This window comes from Sinohyriopsis cumingii, chromosome 13 (assembly GCF_028554795.1).
Source record: "Sinohyriopsis cumingii isolate HCF-2022 chromosome 13, ASM2855479v2, whole genome shotgun sequence".
Lineage (NCBI taxonomy): Eukaryota > Metazoa > Mollusca > Bivalvia > Unionida > Unionidae > Sinohyriopsis > Sinohyriopsis cumingii.
In genome coordinates this window covers 65,689,508-65,708,007 of record NC_142973.1, presented here as the reverse complement: position 1 = coordinate 65,708,007, position 18,500 = coordinate 65,689,508, and the positions used below count along the sequence as shown (strand labels likewise).

The following is an 18,500-nucleotide window of genomic DNA, read 5'->3' as shown; positions in this document are numbered from 1 at the left end:
ACTGAGGCCATTCTGATCACAACACAAAGACTTTCTCATTCACATCCTTTACCTCAAACAATAAATATCAGCAACGCCAACATTAAATTCACACAATCAGTACGAAACCTAGGTGTTACTCTGGACAGTACTCTCACACTGCAACAACATGTCATGAACATATGCAAGGCTGCATATCTTGAGCTGAGACGCATCAGCTCAATTCGCAAATATCTTTCAGTTGATCCACTAAAACACTTGTGTGTTCATTAGTACTTTCAAGACTGGACTATTGTAACTCAATTCTGTCTGGATCATCTCAATATCTACTCCAGAAACTTCAAAAAGTTCAAAACACAGCTGCTCTGATCATACTTAGAGTACCACGATCAGAGCACACCTCCCCGCTGCTCTGTACCCTACACTGGCTATCCATTCGATCCAGAATCAAACACAAAATTTGTTCTCTGTCCTACATTTCACTGTCGGACTCTAGTCCAACATACCTATCTGACCTCACCCAAGTGTACACACCAGCAAGATACTTACGCTCCTCTTCTGACAATCGTATACTCATTATTCCCACTATGAAAACAAAGTCATATGGACAGCATTCTTTTGCATACCAGGGCCCAGCAACATGGAATGAATTGCCCACTGAACTTAGACACAAAGACACAGTGATCACATTCAAGAGTGCTCTCAAAACTCACTTATTTCGACTGCAAGAACAAACTTAAAGACCTAATAATGTTTCCAACCTTAAATATTCTCAGCATGATTTTTTATTTTTTAATGTTTGACTAATTTCATGTTGTTTGTTTTTGTAATAATATTATGTTTTTTATCTCATAGGTGTTGTCTTATGTTGTAAAGCGCTTAGAGCTTCTAAAGATTAGGCGCTATACAAAGTCTTCATTATTATCATTATCTATATATATATATATATATATATATATATATATATATATATATATATATATATATATATATACTGTATATATTCTGACCTTACAGAAATGACAAACTCAAGAAAAGAGATTATAAAATTCTGTTACATTAAAAAAGGTACTATAAATAGTTGATAAAAGCCATGTTTTTTTGTTTTAATTTTTTTAATTAAAAAAATGATTTGTTCTTAAGACCTGCTTTCAAAGATATCATTTTATAGCCATAAAAAAGACAGAATTTACTATGCAAAAGTCACAGGCTTTGAATGATCTAGGAGTGACATTCAGTAGTACAAGCATGCATTATACACAGTAATTACCTTTATTAGCCACTTAAGCCCATTCCTCACATGAAGTGTGCAGAAGTCACCGGCTCAGTTTTAAAATTAAAAATTATGCAGATGTAATTCTTAATAACTATGAAAACTGTTTGAGCAGCTGAGTTGCGAGTTCCAAATGCTCTAGCAACAACCTTAAGTTTAAATGAATAGTGTATGATTTATGTTTAGGCATGATCAGCGATCACTTATTTTTACGAAAAATCATTTTGCAACAGCTTATTGTCATGTACATCTATATCATGTACATTATTTTTATAATATAGTTTTTACAAAAGTCATTTAGTTCATGACATTTTTGTTACTGCCAATGTCTTATGAATGGGATGAGTACCTGTATAATAAGTAGTACTATATTCATTCATAAATATTGAGGTTGATGTACCAAGTTCAATTAAGTTCACGGACTTTGATATATTATCTTTGGATTTGCCATGAAACATTTAGGGACATTTTTGGTGACTTAATATTCTTTGGATTTACCATGAATTCAAGTAAAGACTTTTGGATTTTAGAACAGCAATTCTTTTAATGTATTAGTACATAAGTACATTAGAATTTTCATTTGGAATACCTCTAGAGCATATCAAGATTACCTTGGAATTGGTAGGACATTTAGCAAGTTTAGGAATTCATACCATAATGTAAATTATTTTTAGATCTTTCACTTTGCATTTAATGGAAATAAATTTATATTTTAATTATACAATTTTTGTTGGTTTGCTTGTTATGTAGTATAAGCCCCATGGACATAATATTATACATCAATCCTGATACAAAGAACTGAACAAAACCTCTAAATTATTGTAATCAAAGATAATACATTCATGTACATACCCTCTGATAGGTATATTGCATTCTACGACATCATGTCAATTAGTAATAAATTATTGAACAATCAGGTATATATGATAAAAATAAGACAGTTAATATGGAAATCAAGCCACTGAACCCTGCCAATTAATACATACTGATGACAGGTTTAGTGTCTTAGTCCATCTTATAGGTGTCGTATTGCAGCTTAAACAGTCAGCCATTGTGGCCTCATGCAAACTAGATGCATAACTTGTGGCTGCCAATCTGTTCATCACCAAAACATAACAAAACTCTGTAATGTTATTTTGCCGAGAGAAAGGCTGACAAAAATGCATGACATTTCAATCTAATTTAACAAAATTTGGAAAAAAATTAAATCAAGTTTTTGTGTGTGGGTGGGTGATTACCATACCATGCATATACTGAATATCAGAAAGTGCTGCATGGTGATATGGTTCCTAGCACATATGGTCAGTTCTTTTGAGATTATGTTACACATGTGCAGGGTAAAATATGGGTCACATCAACCTTTCTTAGATATAGGTGTGGATCTAACAAAGTTGTACACAGTCATCAAGTTTAATGATTCAAACAAGAACACTTTAAACCCCAAACTGAACCCAATTTACTGATGCATGAAACATCAGCCACAGTGATCTACTTTTGTGACAAATGTGTTGTACTCATCACGATGCACCCTTTAACAAAGTTTAATGTTTCCATGTCTAACAGTACATATACAGGATGCATTAACCCTGATCATCTAAATTAAAAACCTTGACCTAAATCCAATAAAGGTTAAATGTAGGTCAGTGACCCCTTTTTATAAAAAGGGCATGGCACTGGAAGAGATATATACATCAAGTTTTATGTTTCTGGCATGAACAGTGTGAAATAAACTTGAAAAACAGAACTTAACCAAGTCAGTAAAGCATGAATTTTGTATCACAGTAACCTACTTTTGAGCTGAGGGTGTAGTGTATGTATTATTTGGATTTTTAATGTAGTATTGACAATTTTTCAGCCATATCTCTATGATATATACAGTGTGGCAGTTTATAGTGATGTCTAGTACTGGGACATCATGCTGCAGAGATGTAGAATAATGACCCACCAAGTCACATTATCCTGACACCAGGCTGACCAGTCCTAACACTAACCTCTTAATACAAAGCACCTAGTTAGGCAGCTTTTAGTACCATTTTTATAAATCTTTGGCATGACTCGGTCAGGATTTGATACTGCAATGACCAGCATCTAAGGCAGAAGCTCAGAAGAGGGTGTAGAACTACTCAAGTTGCATCCTCTCATTAAGTTTCATGACCCCAAGTATAACTGTATACATACAGGGTACAAAAAACCTATTTGGCCATGCGCTAAATTAAATTTTTTAACACAAGTCAGTAAAATGTGAGATTTAGGTCACAGTGACCTTTTTGGTGTCAAGGGTACAGTACTAATAGGGATGCATACAATCAAGTTGGGTGATACTAATATGAGCAGAGCTCGAGAAATAAACACAAAATTTAAGTCAGTGAACCTAACGGTATGCATCACAATGACCTACTTTTATGATAAGGATGTAGTACTTGTCCAGATGCATCTCCTCAAAATTGTTTTATTCCAGATATATCAGTGTGTACACACACACACACACACACTGTGCAAAATCCTGGGCTATACGCATAAACTTAAACCAAACAATGCAAAACTTAAGATCGGGGACGTAGAATAAGCCTGATGCATCTATTACCATGTCATAATGACTAATGAAGGCAGGAGTAATTGTGGCTCAGTGGTTTGATTGCCACACTCATCACCAAAATGTTGCGGGTTCGACCTCTACCACTGGATCAGCCTGGGTCAGCTTTTGCATCGTGTCCTTTGGACAAGATACTTTACTCCAGTTGCCTCAGCACTAAATAACCATAAAACAGCAAAATAGTCAAATAAAATTTAGCCCCCTTAGTTCCTTCTTCAGTGTAGGTGCTGTGAAATCCATTCCAAAGTGCTGCCCAGGATATAGCAAGAAAGAATGGTTCTGCTGCAGTGAGACTTTACTTATGTATATGCTTTTAAACTCATGGATGCTGATGCCAAAAGCAATACCATAGCTCTCCCCTACTTTGGGCTAAATTCACACCTATGGATGGAATCGGGAATTTTTGTACATCATCCTTTTTGTCAGAATGCTATACTAAGCTGAATCAAGCCACAAAATTGCACATTAGGGAATAAATAATAAATATTCCTTTTGTTATGAAGGCTGCAATGACAAGTTCCCTCATCTTCTGCTCTTGATGGTGAACTTACTCACCAAGGAAACACATTGGCAGCCTGAGGCAGCTACTGTGACATGTCCTTGGGCAAGGCTTTTACTTCCATTGCCTTGGCACTAAATCATTTACTGATGTTGCTGTGACATAAAACACCAAAACTAAAATTCATCTTACTTTACATGCAAATTACGCACATCAAACCAAAATTCAAACTACTTTACATGCAAATTATGTACACTAAACCAAAATTCAAATTACTGTACATGTTAATCCTGTACACTAGTATGAATTGTACTTTCAAAATAAGCTCTTATATTCTGGCATAAATACTTTATTGTATTAGTTGGCCATAATCACACAGAAAACAACAAGTTCATATTGTCTATTTTTTTTAATGAGATAAATGATACTAAGCATCCTATAATGTGTGCACACACAGTTATATTAGAATACTACAAAAACTTAGGCCTTATACAAACAACGGAAACAATCCAGTGGTTCCGTACTTTGACAAGACACTGACTCCCACAAGAGAAACAATCCAGTGGTTCTGTACTTTTACAAGACACTGACTTCCACAAAAACATGACAAAGGCACAATAAATATGGTAACTTTTCACAGCATCAAATATATATGAATAGATTCATCTTAGGCCAAGCTTTTAATTTATTTAGCAGAATATTATAGTGTCTTGCTAGAAAACCTTAAATAACCTTGTATTTCAATTTTAATTTCAAAATGAAGCACATGTCCTATCAATCAATTACAGTTAAATTCACACTTGTTTATATACACAATGGCTGATGGTTTATAGCAGTTGTGTGAAATTTTCTGTCCAAAACTTCAAACCAATATGGTATAGCGATGAAAAATACCTTGAGAAGAGAATGAATTGAAATTACTGTATGTACCCACTCATAAGTTGTATCCATCTACAAACTGATGTCACATAATGCACCAACATATTTGGGTCTGTGCAGTTTGTAAGGAGTAATCAGTAGAACAAAAACAATACAGACCATGACCTGCAGGTGCACTACATGATGGCACATCATGATATATGTTGTTTGCAGTTGGAGCCAAGTTATATGCAAATGCTTACGGTAATCTTAAGGGAGTAAACTTGGATACATCTTTCCATCTTGGATATCCTCCCAAATTGTAGCCAGATCATGGTGCCTCAATGTCAAGTCTACAACAACTATTTTATGAATCACTGTCAATTTACTACAAGTATTCTATGCATATGTATACACATTTAAATACTGTATGTCTTGCGCAAATGTTCCCAATGTTTACATAAACTTATTATATGCTCATTTTTTTCTCCATTATTATTACATTGTCAGAATTATGCAGTAATTTTCCATACTGCACTGCTTAATGTTGCTCAACATAACTCCAAAAATATTATCATCTGTTAGGAACTACTTCCGATTGTAAACAAACAGTGTACGCTCATGCAGCAAATGCCAGAACGTTCAAAACGTTTGGTTTATTAGATTGTCTGTGGATGAACTAAACAAGCTCTTTGGTCTGTTTGAAAGTAGAGATGATACTGTTGAGCAAGTGGATCAGTTCACCAAGTCATTAAAGAAACTTTCAAGCAAACAAAAAATGAAAGTGATAGCCACAATGTCCACAACAAACATGAAACACACAGTATTGAAAATAACATTCTGATCATTTAAACAGTTATTTAGGAGAATTATTCATAGCTACTCAGAAACTGAATGGTTCACATTATGACCAGTGCCACTGAGAGTCTATAAAAATAGCACAGAAAGACACAGTAAGGCCAAGGGCTACCCTGTCTTCCCCGAAGAAGTACCATTTTACATGTCAGTCCAAACATTAAAATATTTTTAAAAAATGCAAATGAAGAAGGTAGGTTTAGGTAGAAAACCAAGAGCGTCAAAGCCAATAGGCCAAGACAATGTAGAAGTCATATTCCTGTTGGCAAAATGGGCTGTCACACCATAGCTGCTTTGCAATTTTCCCCGTTTTACATTTTTTAAAACAATACATGTATTTAGATTTATAACACCACTGAAAATTATACTGGCCTTGTAAATAGCTGGGCTCCCTCCAAACAAAAGCATGCATATGACAGGGCATAAATATGTCATCTTTAGCAGATAATAAAAAAGGCAATAAATACATTTACAATTTTGCATCCTGAATTTTCTCAAAATGTACTTTCTTTGTTATTTCTGCTAATCAGAATTACATGGGTTCCAAAAATTAATCCACACCACAAAACTGTACTTAAATTTTGACATTTCAAACAGAAACTACATTCTCCTTCCTGCACTCAAAAACAAAATGAATGTGATATTCCCTAGCAAATGAAAGTTAATCCTGCTTCCTTTCGCAAATGTAAAATAAAAGAATTCATATTTATCCACATTATGATTCTAAACAATCAAAGACAAAGGAGAAACACATGCAGCCCCTCCAGTCACATGTACATCATAGAGAACTGACAGAGCTAATAAATCCAGTCCATCCCAAATTAAAAAGCTGAATTTAGATTGATAGAAAAACAAAATCCCTCCATTCCAGACCAAATGGAAAAATTGTATCAAAGTACATTCATTCATAATATGACTCTAAATTTAAATTTTAAATAGACCAAAATGAGATTTATGTTTTGAATGAACTATTGAGCAAGCAACCAAGTTCAAAGGTTGCTGGCCAGTGCTACTTGCACATTAATAGTTGCTGTGTATTGTTTAATCTACAGTCATTTATTTACTTTGGAATCCAGCAAAATTTTCAATTACTTTGTTTTTTTACTGTTCTTTTTATTATTCCGCCTTAGGCAGAAAAGCAAAATCAGTATTTAATAAAAGGATTACATTGTATGGGAAAATGCAAACTCCTTCACTCCTTTACTGGTTAGTCAGTGTAATAACAGCCAAGTCAGTGTAATAACAGCCAAGTAAATAATGTGTACTGACTTGCATGTTTCTTTCTGATCTTTTTCTAATTGCTGCCCTATACAAACCAAAAACACAGCAAAAGATGATGTAGACATTTTCAGTGACCTATTTGGTCATAGCAGAATCTTTAACACGTTGCAGGCAAGTCCAGAAGGTGAGAGTTGGGATCTCTTTCACAGATGTCACATTTTCTTTTTAGTTTTGACTGGTGTTTTCATTAATACTGTACTTGTCCTATATTATAATAACAATTGGAAAGTTGTATGCCTAACAGTTATCTCCCTTCTAAGTAAAAGCTATTTATAATATAGTTCTATTAGTGATTTCTTTAACAGAAATACCCTTCAGTATCCATGAATTACCCATTGCACTTTTTAGATATGGCAATTACTGCAATTTAAATAGCAATATCTTGTCTTGTTACATGTACATGAATCAATGTATGGAATCCTCTTCTTAACACATCAATTAAGCCTTCAATTACTTAAGGATTTGTCAGATTAAGTGGAAAGATTATCTTTGCAAATGCTTATACTTAACAAGTTCAAAATGCTAACATAGAATAATAATTTATCAACACAACAACAAGGTAAATGGGATACAACATACATGTGGAATGTGTTATTAAAAACTCTACAAGAAATAAACACAAAAACAAAAAGTGAATGGATAGTGCTGAAATCCAAGTTTTATTTGGGCAAGTCTTGGATCCTTGTTTTCTGTGCCAGTCCCTGTCCACAAAATCACATATTTTTTACAGCATATTCATTCAATACCGTATATACTCACTTAAAAGTCCAACTGCAAAGAGCATAGACACAGATCGGCTGTCACATAATACACAGGCTGATCTGGGTCTGTGCAGTTTGCTAGAAATAATCTCTCTGCTGGCACATTATGCAATGGTAGATCAGGGTTTATGTTGTTTGAAATTGGACTTGGCTTATAAGTTAGTATAGATGGTAGCCCTCTAAATCGAGCAGAAGTCCATGTCATAAGTGACTGCATCTTTGCTTTTGATATCTACTCTGTGAAATTTAAAATATAATACCTCCCCACCCATTCTGCAGCACAAGCATTTCTAGAGCTGTAAAAGTGTTGATGTGATGGCAAGTGATTGACAAACTTAACAATCAGATATCTCCTTTAATCCTTTAACCTCAGGATAAAAGGTCTTTGGGCTGGTTGATTTTGGCAAGTCATGGTGGTTTACTGGTTAGTGTGAGACAGACTTGCATGCCAAGGTCATGGGTTTGATTCCTGCCCAGATCAGGTTGGTTGGCTGCTGTGGTGTCTATGGATATCATAAGACACTCAGCCCCTCCCCCCCTTGCCTTGATGCTAAATAGCCTTTCATGTGTTAATGTACTCTTAAAACACTAAACAAAATCAACTATCGATTTTGTACAATCAACTTCGAGTTATTTCCGTAATACTGCTGAAGTATATTCTCCATCAATACACCAAAACATTATGTCTCTTACCAAGGAATGATGTAGAAACTGAAAACTTCTAAAAAAAATTCAAGATCTGCAAAAGCTGAAGTTCACATTTCAAAGTAGGATTCATGTATTTGTTGTAAATGAAATAAGCTGGACCTTGATGTTAAAAAGGAATATGAAAATTGTTCAACATTCTTGTCACATTAATGGTGGAGATCAAATTAAAGAAGTTCCCTCCTCCACAAAAGAACATGCAGTTGATTATGTCTCAGGTTGCTCTCCATAACAATGTAAGGATATCGAATTTGATGAATAAGCCACTAACCCTTCAAAAGACAGTAAAATTCATAAGTTTTTACCAAGAAAAAATGCCTGTTTATTTTTAAATCTAGATCTAAACCTGAAGAAAAAAATATCTGTATTGACTGAAATTTGTTTTTCTTATATCTGGCTGCATGCTTGATAAATAATTACACTTAACTTTGCTACAAAGTTACTGATATTTAATTTGGAAATAAATTTATGTAGTCCATCTTCCCGATTTAAGAAGATAATAGAAGCCACGGTAGCTGAGTTGGCAGAGCATCAGGCTCATTATTAAAGGATCATGGGTTTAATACCCACCCAGGACAGCCCATGCTGGCGGCATCTGTGTTCCACTGAGAAAAGTATTTCCTAACTAAGATACTACCAACACAGTGCTAAAAGTGTCATGAAAAATGTAAACAAAAAAAACAACAAAACCCTAAAACATAACAAAATCATCTGCTTCACTGATCTGCAAAATAAGCATATATGATTACTTTTCAAAATTAGTCATGGTTGTATGCACTTATCAACAAATTATTTGTAAAGTTTACATTTTTATGTAAATCAACCATACTGTACATCAAAGTTGTAATGATTGAGTAGAAAAAGGAAAAACAGCACGAAGAATAGGGCACAACCTAATTACCATCTATACTCACTTACAAGCAGACACTAACTGCAAACAACACAGATCCTGATCTATCATTGCATAATGCACCTGCAGATCAGGGTCTATACTGTTTGTTCTACTGAATACTTTGCTCCTAACATAAACCCAGATCTACCGCATTATGCGTTGCCAGATCTGGGATGATTCAGTTTGCAGTTGGAATTGACTTATAAGCAAGCACATACAGTAATTAATTAGGCATGTCTGTGACTAAATCAGGAATGAATTAATCATCCAATGAATAAATTTGACATCTTTTGTATTGTATACATTGCATGCACTTACTTTTGCAACAAAGAAATCTGAAGGCCCATATTCCTCTATTTTTAATGAACACTTATATTTGTGTACTGACTTATTATACAGATTTTAAAGTGTATAATGTGGAGATTACAATACACTACATAGTAACCACTGATACCACACACTGTTGCAGTGTATGATGTGGAAAATACAAGACACTGCATAGCAAGCACTATTACAACAGTGTTACAGAGTATAATGTGGAAAATACAAGACACTGCATAGCAAGCACTATTACAACAGTGTTACAGAGTATAATGTGGAAAATACAAGACACTGCATAGCAAGTACTATTACAACAGTGTTACAGTGTATGATGTGGAAAATACGAGACACTACAGAGTAACCACTGTTACCACACAGTATAAGGTGTACAATGCCGAATACAAAAAACTGATACCACACAGTGTATCCTGTCATATAAATGTAAGGTATAAAACTCTGTTGTCATGGAGATGTACACTGTTCCAAAATACATTCCTATAAATAGCCAATCGGGATTTGAAAAACTTTCCTACATGTCTTAAAAATCTGTGACAGTCACAAAATAATAACCATACTTACAAAACACGAATAACTAATACATGTTAGTTATAGAAATCATTTACTTTGCATTATGATGTTCTACCAGATAAAGAAAAATCTCATTTTGTTTTCATATTTTATACCATGATCATGTAGTCCTTTCTCTTGAAAACAAAAAGCTCTTTGGTCATAAAAATACACTAGTTTGTCACAAATTAGTATTCGTGATAAATTATTTAAATATTTCACAAGATTAACGTCAAACATGATAATACATTAAGTACACAATAATTGACCTTCTCGTTAATACTGGTTAGTATTAATCTGAAAGCTACAGACACACTGAGATGATAAAAACATTATGACAACAAAATGAAGTTTATTACTTTGGAGGATCATTACTTATTACATTATGTTTTTTATAGACTTGAATATATGTTGTCTAAACCTTGTTACATAGACCCATATTTGTTACGTAGACTCATATCTGTAAGTAGACTCCTATTTATTACAGAGACCCATATTTGTACACATCCATACTTGAAGCCATCTTGGGCTTTGCTTCAGAAATTACAAAAGGTACTATCATGGATCCTAGTACAAAGACTAAAGATCAAGCAATGCAGATAGAGCAGAAAAAAATTAAATTCTCAGCTAAAAATATTCAATACAGAATGTTGATCATACTGCTACCTTAGATATATATAGATTTATATAACCTCATTGAGGTAAATAAACCAAAAACCATGCTACTACCCACTATCTATTCAGAGGTCTTGTTACCTATCTGTTAAATTACATACAGACAATTGAAGCAATGCTGTTATCCTTTTCATGTGTTTACGAAGATCATGCCAAAAATTTTTTCTAAAGGGACCTCCCAGTTGTCACCAAAACAAGGGGATTTGGGGAAATTTAAAAAATGGGTAGGGTGAGGATGAGGATCAGCATAGTTCATTATTAACTTCATGCATATATCTCTCTTCCTTCCTGCTCCATTTGGTTTAGTCTCTATTGAAATCAAAAGATTCTCCTTCTAGTTGTAAATTTAAAAGCATTAACTTGTTTACTGTTTCTGAGCTTAATCTGTTCCTTATCTGAATGGAGTTGTGTGCTGAGAACCCCCTTTCACAGTCTGCCATCTGAAGGGGGATATACATAGCCAGCTTCAGCAAGTTGTCAAGTGGTTGTTTTGTAGAATTTTCCAAAGTTCTTTGGTATTGTCTCATGGATTATTTCTGCTGCAAAACATATTTGATATGGTGACTCTGCATACCACGTAAGAGTCAACATGCTAAAATTCAAGCATTGATTTCCAATGTAAAAAGGGTTATTACAATTTGTACAAATATTACACAACATACCCACCATCTTGTGTGTTATAACCAGTTGTACTGTAACAGCCAAGAATTCTGAAACTTTGCACCAAATTTTGGTTTCTTTTTTTGGCAGTTCACCAAACTCATCATCTAACATCACCCATGCAGGGTGCATTTTTATACGTGAAACTCTGAACTAATTTGCAAATCTCATGCATCACTGCTTTCTAAGTGCACAAATGCATAGAAGTTTTGCATGATTTGTGCACTCACACACCCTGGCAGCATCTCTGTATTTATTGCTATTGGAGTCCAATGCATTCAGAATGATCTAGAACAAATTCCAATCCATTTACAAAATTATGAAATATAACACAAAATAGGGTCAAACTTACTCTCTAAAGGCCAATAATTTTTTATCTTTCTTTTTAACTCAGTTTTAAAAAATAACAGTGTTACTACAGTTGAAATGATTACCTGGTCTTATTAAAAAAAATCATGCTACATGAAATGATGGCCGAAAAGAATTCAAACCTATATTTAAAAAAAAGTAATAAGTATTTCATATCCTGCCACTTAAGTCTGCTTCAGAAATGATATCCTACTCGTGTTTTCTGCAGGATGCATGCTTGCATGAATACCTGCTAAATTCAATGAATCTCCACCAACTTAAAAATGACACAAGTGTAATGAAACTTGAAACACTGATTAATATTAACAAAACAAAACCTGATCATGCATGTGCTTGCCTCCTAGATCAGGCACAATATTCAAGCACTTACTGACCTTTTGGTGATCAATGAGATGCTTTCACTGAATATCTATTATCAAAAGCATTTTACCAACTGTGCTTTTTGAGGTTTTACAATGGTGGACATGCAGGTTTTGGTGTTCTGTGATAATATCTCATTTGTTACAGGAATGTTGCAATGTATCCTATAATAACATAATTGCAGATGCTGTACCAATAATGAAGATAATAAACTGAATGTTATCTTCATTCATTGAACATTCTTTATCACATACATTGTTTGAAACATACTATAAGAGGTCTATGAAAGTGCCACAAGAGAAATTCCCAACTTAAATGCAACAAACTTGGAGAAATCAATGACTTCTTATACTTCACAGTCAACATTTGGTTGTTGTTGGGCTTAATGCCATTTTTCAGCACAAGATATGCTATACATGGCGGCCAGTATTAATGGTGGAGGAAGAACCCGGGAAAACCCCGGAAAAAACCACCGACCCACAAGAAACTACTGGCAAGCTTTCTCATATACCCACATTGGCCAAATCTGCCACCATTTGGTAATGACTGAGTAATGGTCTTAGTAAACATGATTTTATATGACGACTTTAAATAAGTTGCATTTCACTACAGTTAGGGAGAGAGTGTACATACACAGGCTAGCTAATGGCATTTCAAAATGATCAACTGTAGAAAATATTTTGGAGAAATGAGATTCTATATGGACATATTTGTCAAATTAACCAAAAGAATGACCCAATTTTCAAAATAAATGACAGAAAAATTAAAATTAATTATCACTTGTAAACTCAAACTCACTTAAGATCCTCACTGGTCAGTGATTTGAAATGAACCAGTCATATTCTTGAGTAGGTGTCTGAGCATGTGAATTATTTGTAGTCTTATGCTTTCATGTTTTATCACAGGGCAAAATTCACTATAAAACAATCTGCAATGCCCATGGTACAAATAAGTTATTGCTGACTAGAATAGAGTTTTCATCAAACCTTAAATATTACAAATTTAGGAATAAAATGTACGCTTTAAGAAATATCAATATTAAATACAGGACCATATTGTATGTTTCCACATAACAAAACTCTAATGAAATTAATGAACCACTCAAGGAGCATACTTGTACCAAATGTATTAGGATTATTCAGGACTATTAAGAAGGCAGACATTTTTTTTTTCCAAAAAGGCTGGTGTTAGAGGTTGCAACTTAAAGATATTGATTCAGCATTGAAATCCAGTGACAATAATATCTAAATGTAAATGCATGAAATTAACATTTCAATATATATTTAAAAAAATACCCCGTTTTCCGATTCAAAGTTTATATACAAATAAAACGCTGTTCTAAATTTAAGAGAAAGTTGTCAATGAACAACTAATGTAATAATGTTATTTATTGATAACTCTCTTTATGAGCTTAAATATGCCAGACAGAAGCTGAAATATACCATACTGAGGCTTAAATATGCCAAGCATGACAGATTTTGGCTTAAATATACCAGTCTGAGGCTTAGGTATGCTAAATATGCCAGAGGCTTAAATATGCCAAATATGTCAGACAAAGGCTTAAATATGCCAGATTTTGGCTTAAATATACACGTCAGAGGCTTAAGTATGCCAAATATTCCAGACTGAGGCTTAAATATGCAAAAGTTTGGCTGAAATATACCAGTCTCAGCAGAAGTATGCCAAATATGCTAGAAGCTTACATATGTAAAATATACCAGATTTTGGCTTAAATATACCACTTTTAGGCTTAAGTATGCCAAATTTACAAGTCTGTGGCTTAAGTATGCCAAATATGTCATATTTAGGCTTAAATGTACCAGACTGAGACTAAAGTATGCCAAATATGCCATACTTAAGATTAAATAGGCCAGAATTAATGTTCATGCATTCTACATAATTGTCAATTGTCCTTCTATCTGCATCTTCAATAAAATGTGCTTGTATACAAGAGATTTTCTTTCCTCAATGTAAAAATATTAATTAATATTAAGAATAACAAGCATGAATTGTTGTGAACTATTCATGATGATATAATAATAAGGAAAAGAAGAAGAATTTTTTTAAACATAAATTGCTTCATGTTTCTGTTGGTTTCTTTCCTTCAAAAAGGCATAATCTACAGTTTCAGTTTATTTTCACTGAAGTTAAAAAACTTAATTATTTAGGTCATGGAAGCAACAAATGTCCCATGTTAATAAGCAAATTATAAATTAAAAAATTTAATTATCCTTACAATTATCAAGCATAAAAGGTATAATGTCTCAAATGATTAAAATCCTCATTCTCAAAGAAAATATGTGTTCTTTGCCCTTCCAAAAGAAGCACCTTATTGACACAAAAAAGTAAAATGTCTTCAAAAAAGAAAATTTCAAAATATGAGAAAATGGAGTATCTGAAAATGAAATAGTATTAATAATCAAATGAAAATTACATATTTTGGTAAAACTTGGATATAAAAAAAAATGCAATAGATGAAAGTCCTTGTTCAGATAAGCTGTTTCCATTTCCACTGAGATTCTAGACACATAACAGGATATCAGTCATGGAATCCAATAGTAGTTCTCCTCTGTTTCCATTTCCACTGAGATTCTAGACAGAGAACAAGAAATCATTTGGGGAATCCACTAGTATTTCTCCTCTCTGTTAATCTGGCAGCAATAGCAAATGGCCACAACGAGACCAATGATCTGAAGGAAGAAAGCAAATAGAAAGATTTTCAAAATTTAAACCTAATTACCATAAACATATAGCCAATTTACTTAGATTTACTGACCATCATTTTAAACTATTTTACTGAAAGAAACCAAATTTTTCTAGCTAAATAAGTTTCTTCCTCAAATACTAACACAATCATAATACATTATGAGAACTATTAATACCTCACAAATCCAGCCCTTTGAGGCTAAACTTGTCAGCTACAAAAGCTAAAGGTTACCTGCCCATATACGTGCCAGTTAGGCAGAGTGATCTCACCTACAGGGATTCCTGTCAAATCCCTTGAATACTTCCATTACTACTGTAGCACAATGCATGCTAAAAAGAATGTAACTGAGGAGGCTGGGAGGATTATCCAATTTAGGATTGGGTATGTTTTGTCAAAGAATCACATTTTACTAGGAAAAGTTGGTTTCCTCAAAAACATTACCTGATCATAATATGTTAAGAGAATAGGTTACAAGTGGAGGGAGTTACATCCCCTTAACCTGCAGAGGCCATCTCTGGTCCACTCAGGTATGTGAGGCATCTTCTAGATAGTTAACCCATCTGGAGCACTGATTCCAAATGCTGAGACTCAGCTTTTACGAAAGAGAAAAAAACTCCCTGCTGCATATCCATTTGAAGTCATCAAGCTGCATCCTTAGGAAGCTGTCAAATGACCTAGGAATGTAACCTGTTGCACTGCAGCAAGAGACCCCACATGGTCTAGATCATCCTTTCGAGATTAAAGATTTCTGCAGCAGAACCTTCAGAAAGTTTACTCTGAATTCCATCATATGACTTGTATAACGTCAGCTTGGGAACAGTTTCACTCATTTGATGTGACTGCCCTAACTTCATGAGCCAAAATACACAGCAACTTCATTTAATCTTGGGTTATTTCTTTATATGCTGAGTGGATAATCCATTTAAGCCAGGACCAGAGTGCCTGTGCTGATGTTGCTCTTTCCCTCTTTGAGAGATATGAACAGATGTGGTCTCCCTCAATGCATCAGCTCAGTTCTTTTCAGGTATGACTTCAGATCACTCATTGTGTCCTGTAGATGACCTGGAGATGAAAGATCCAGTACAGAAAGAGGTTTCACCACAAAAGACTGATTTTCTGTGAGCAAAGGCCTGTTCCTGGCAATTGAAAGCTGGGGTCATCATGAGTAACACTGCCCATCCTGTCAGAACTATAAATAGTTTGGGTCAACCAATAAAGCACATATTTTACTCAATCACCAGAAGAGATGTTGGGACCACAATGTTTCTGCATGTGTATCAAGAGAGCTTGGAAAAGGTCTTGCATCACTACCTCTCTTGATGTATCAATTGCGAACAGTATCGTTCATACAGCCATAGAGTTTCTTCTCAAGGACATTTTAAGGAGTTTTCAAGTGATATTATTCATATGGAAACTGAACTTTCTCTATATATGTATGTTGCTCAGTTTATCACAGCATAAATAGGTATAAAAGTGGAAAAACAAACATAACTAATTAAAGGGTCACTAAAGCAAATGGATGCTACGCAATTTGTATCATGTGTCAGTTGATCAACAAAATTTTATCCTGCTGTAAAAATTCATCTCTTTACTACTTTGTGTGTGTGTGTGATGTGTTTTTAATTTTTAACAGCTTTAATGGTTTTTCAGTCCTATCGCTACGATGTCAGCAGTGTGGCAGTTTATAGTGATGTCTAGCACTGGTTCATCATGCTGCAGACATGTAGCATGATGTCCCACCCAGTCACATTATCCTGACACCAGGCCAGCCAGTCCTTACACTAACCTCTTAATGCTGAGCACATAGTGAGGCAGCTGTTAGTGCCATTTTTACAAATCTTTGTTATGACTCAGCCATGGTTTGAACCTGCGACTTCCCACTTATGAGGCGGACGATCTAACTACTTGGTCTACTATTTTGTGAAAATATGTAAATAACATAACTTCTGAACATAAAAAGTGATAGATTTAATTCAGTTTTATTGTTCTATATTTGCTATATAATATACAATATATTTATATTCAAGGTTTTGGAAAAATTCATGGAATTTGTCAATAAATTCAAGGATTTTTCAATGATAAAACCAACTATTTCAAAATTGAAGGAGCTTGCAAGCAAACTCTCAAATTCAGGGATTTTTCAAGACTGTATGAATAATGGAGAGGGAGAATATCGCCATTTTTTTGTTTCCCACTGAAGGCAACCAATTGTTAGCTATGAAGCCTGGTTGCATCATTATAACCCTGGAACCATCCCATCTTAATTGGAGATAATGCATGCTGAAGTGAGGTTCTGGCTAAAGACTAAAAGACTTGAAGTTATCTGAGTTGAGACAAGTGAAAACCCATGAAAGATTTATTTAGAAAACAAGTAGAGGATAGACACAGTCCCAATATCAATCCCAACTGACCAACAGAGAAGGGGATAGATCCAGTCCCAAAACCTGTCCCAACTGATTGACAGTGTCAATGGCTCAGGTTTCTGGACCCATGACTGGAGAGAGAAGGTGGACAGTTGATGGTTCCACCTTGTTGTTGCAAAAAGATTAATCACTAGACATCCCCAAAATGCACAAATCTGCTGAAAGATTCTTGTGTTAAGAGTCTGACTCCTTCACCAACTATAAGTTGGCTAGGAAACTGAGCCTGATGGGAATATGTTTCATGTGGAATGTGATCTTTAGCTGGGGAGCACATGCACTGCTAGTTCCAGACCAGAATATAAGACAGCATCATTTCACCACCACCACCCCAACATGAAGAGGTAGGTCATCACCATCAAGATATCAAACATAACTATTGATATGCAGAGTTCATCTTTCCAGAAATGAAATGCATTTACTATAGCCTTTGTCTCCAGAAAACTGATGTGAAACAAGGCAAAAGTGGTCTGCAAAACTGTACAAACTGGTGTCCATGCAGACTGTAATTTCCAGTTTGTAATTTCTGCAAGATCAATAATCCATGCCATGTGCATTAGATGGAGATGAATGAGTTCAAGAAAGATAATATATGCTGGGTTGGGGTGTAAGATGACCTACTTCACTAAAACTCCTGCAGAGAAAAAAGTTAAAAAAAAGATGAACTTGCCATACATTTTTTTACAGATGTCACTGCTGACAAGGCTGACCTGAACAGAGTGATA

The 18,500-nt window shown here is 34.5% G+C and overlaps 1 protein-coding gene across 1 annotated transcript in view; it reads right to left on the bottom strand.

The window, feature by feature from the left end:
- Positions 1-4,738: 4,738 nt before the first annotated feature.
- The window catches only part of LOC149785745 (tetraspanin-18B-like), a 79,272-nt gene continuing 65,510 nt past the window's right edge, over positions 4,739-18,500 (bottom strand). Inside the window, exon 9 of the mRNA XM_089979646.1 lies at positions 4,739-15,338. Coding sequence (XP_089835772.1) covers positions 15,276-15,338 — 63 coding nt within the window. The 3' untranslated portion in view covers positions 4,739-15,275. The remainder of the gene's footprint in view (positions 15,339-18,500) is intronic.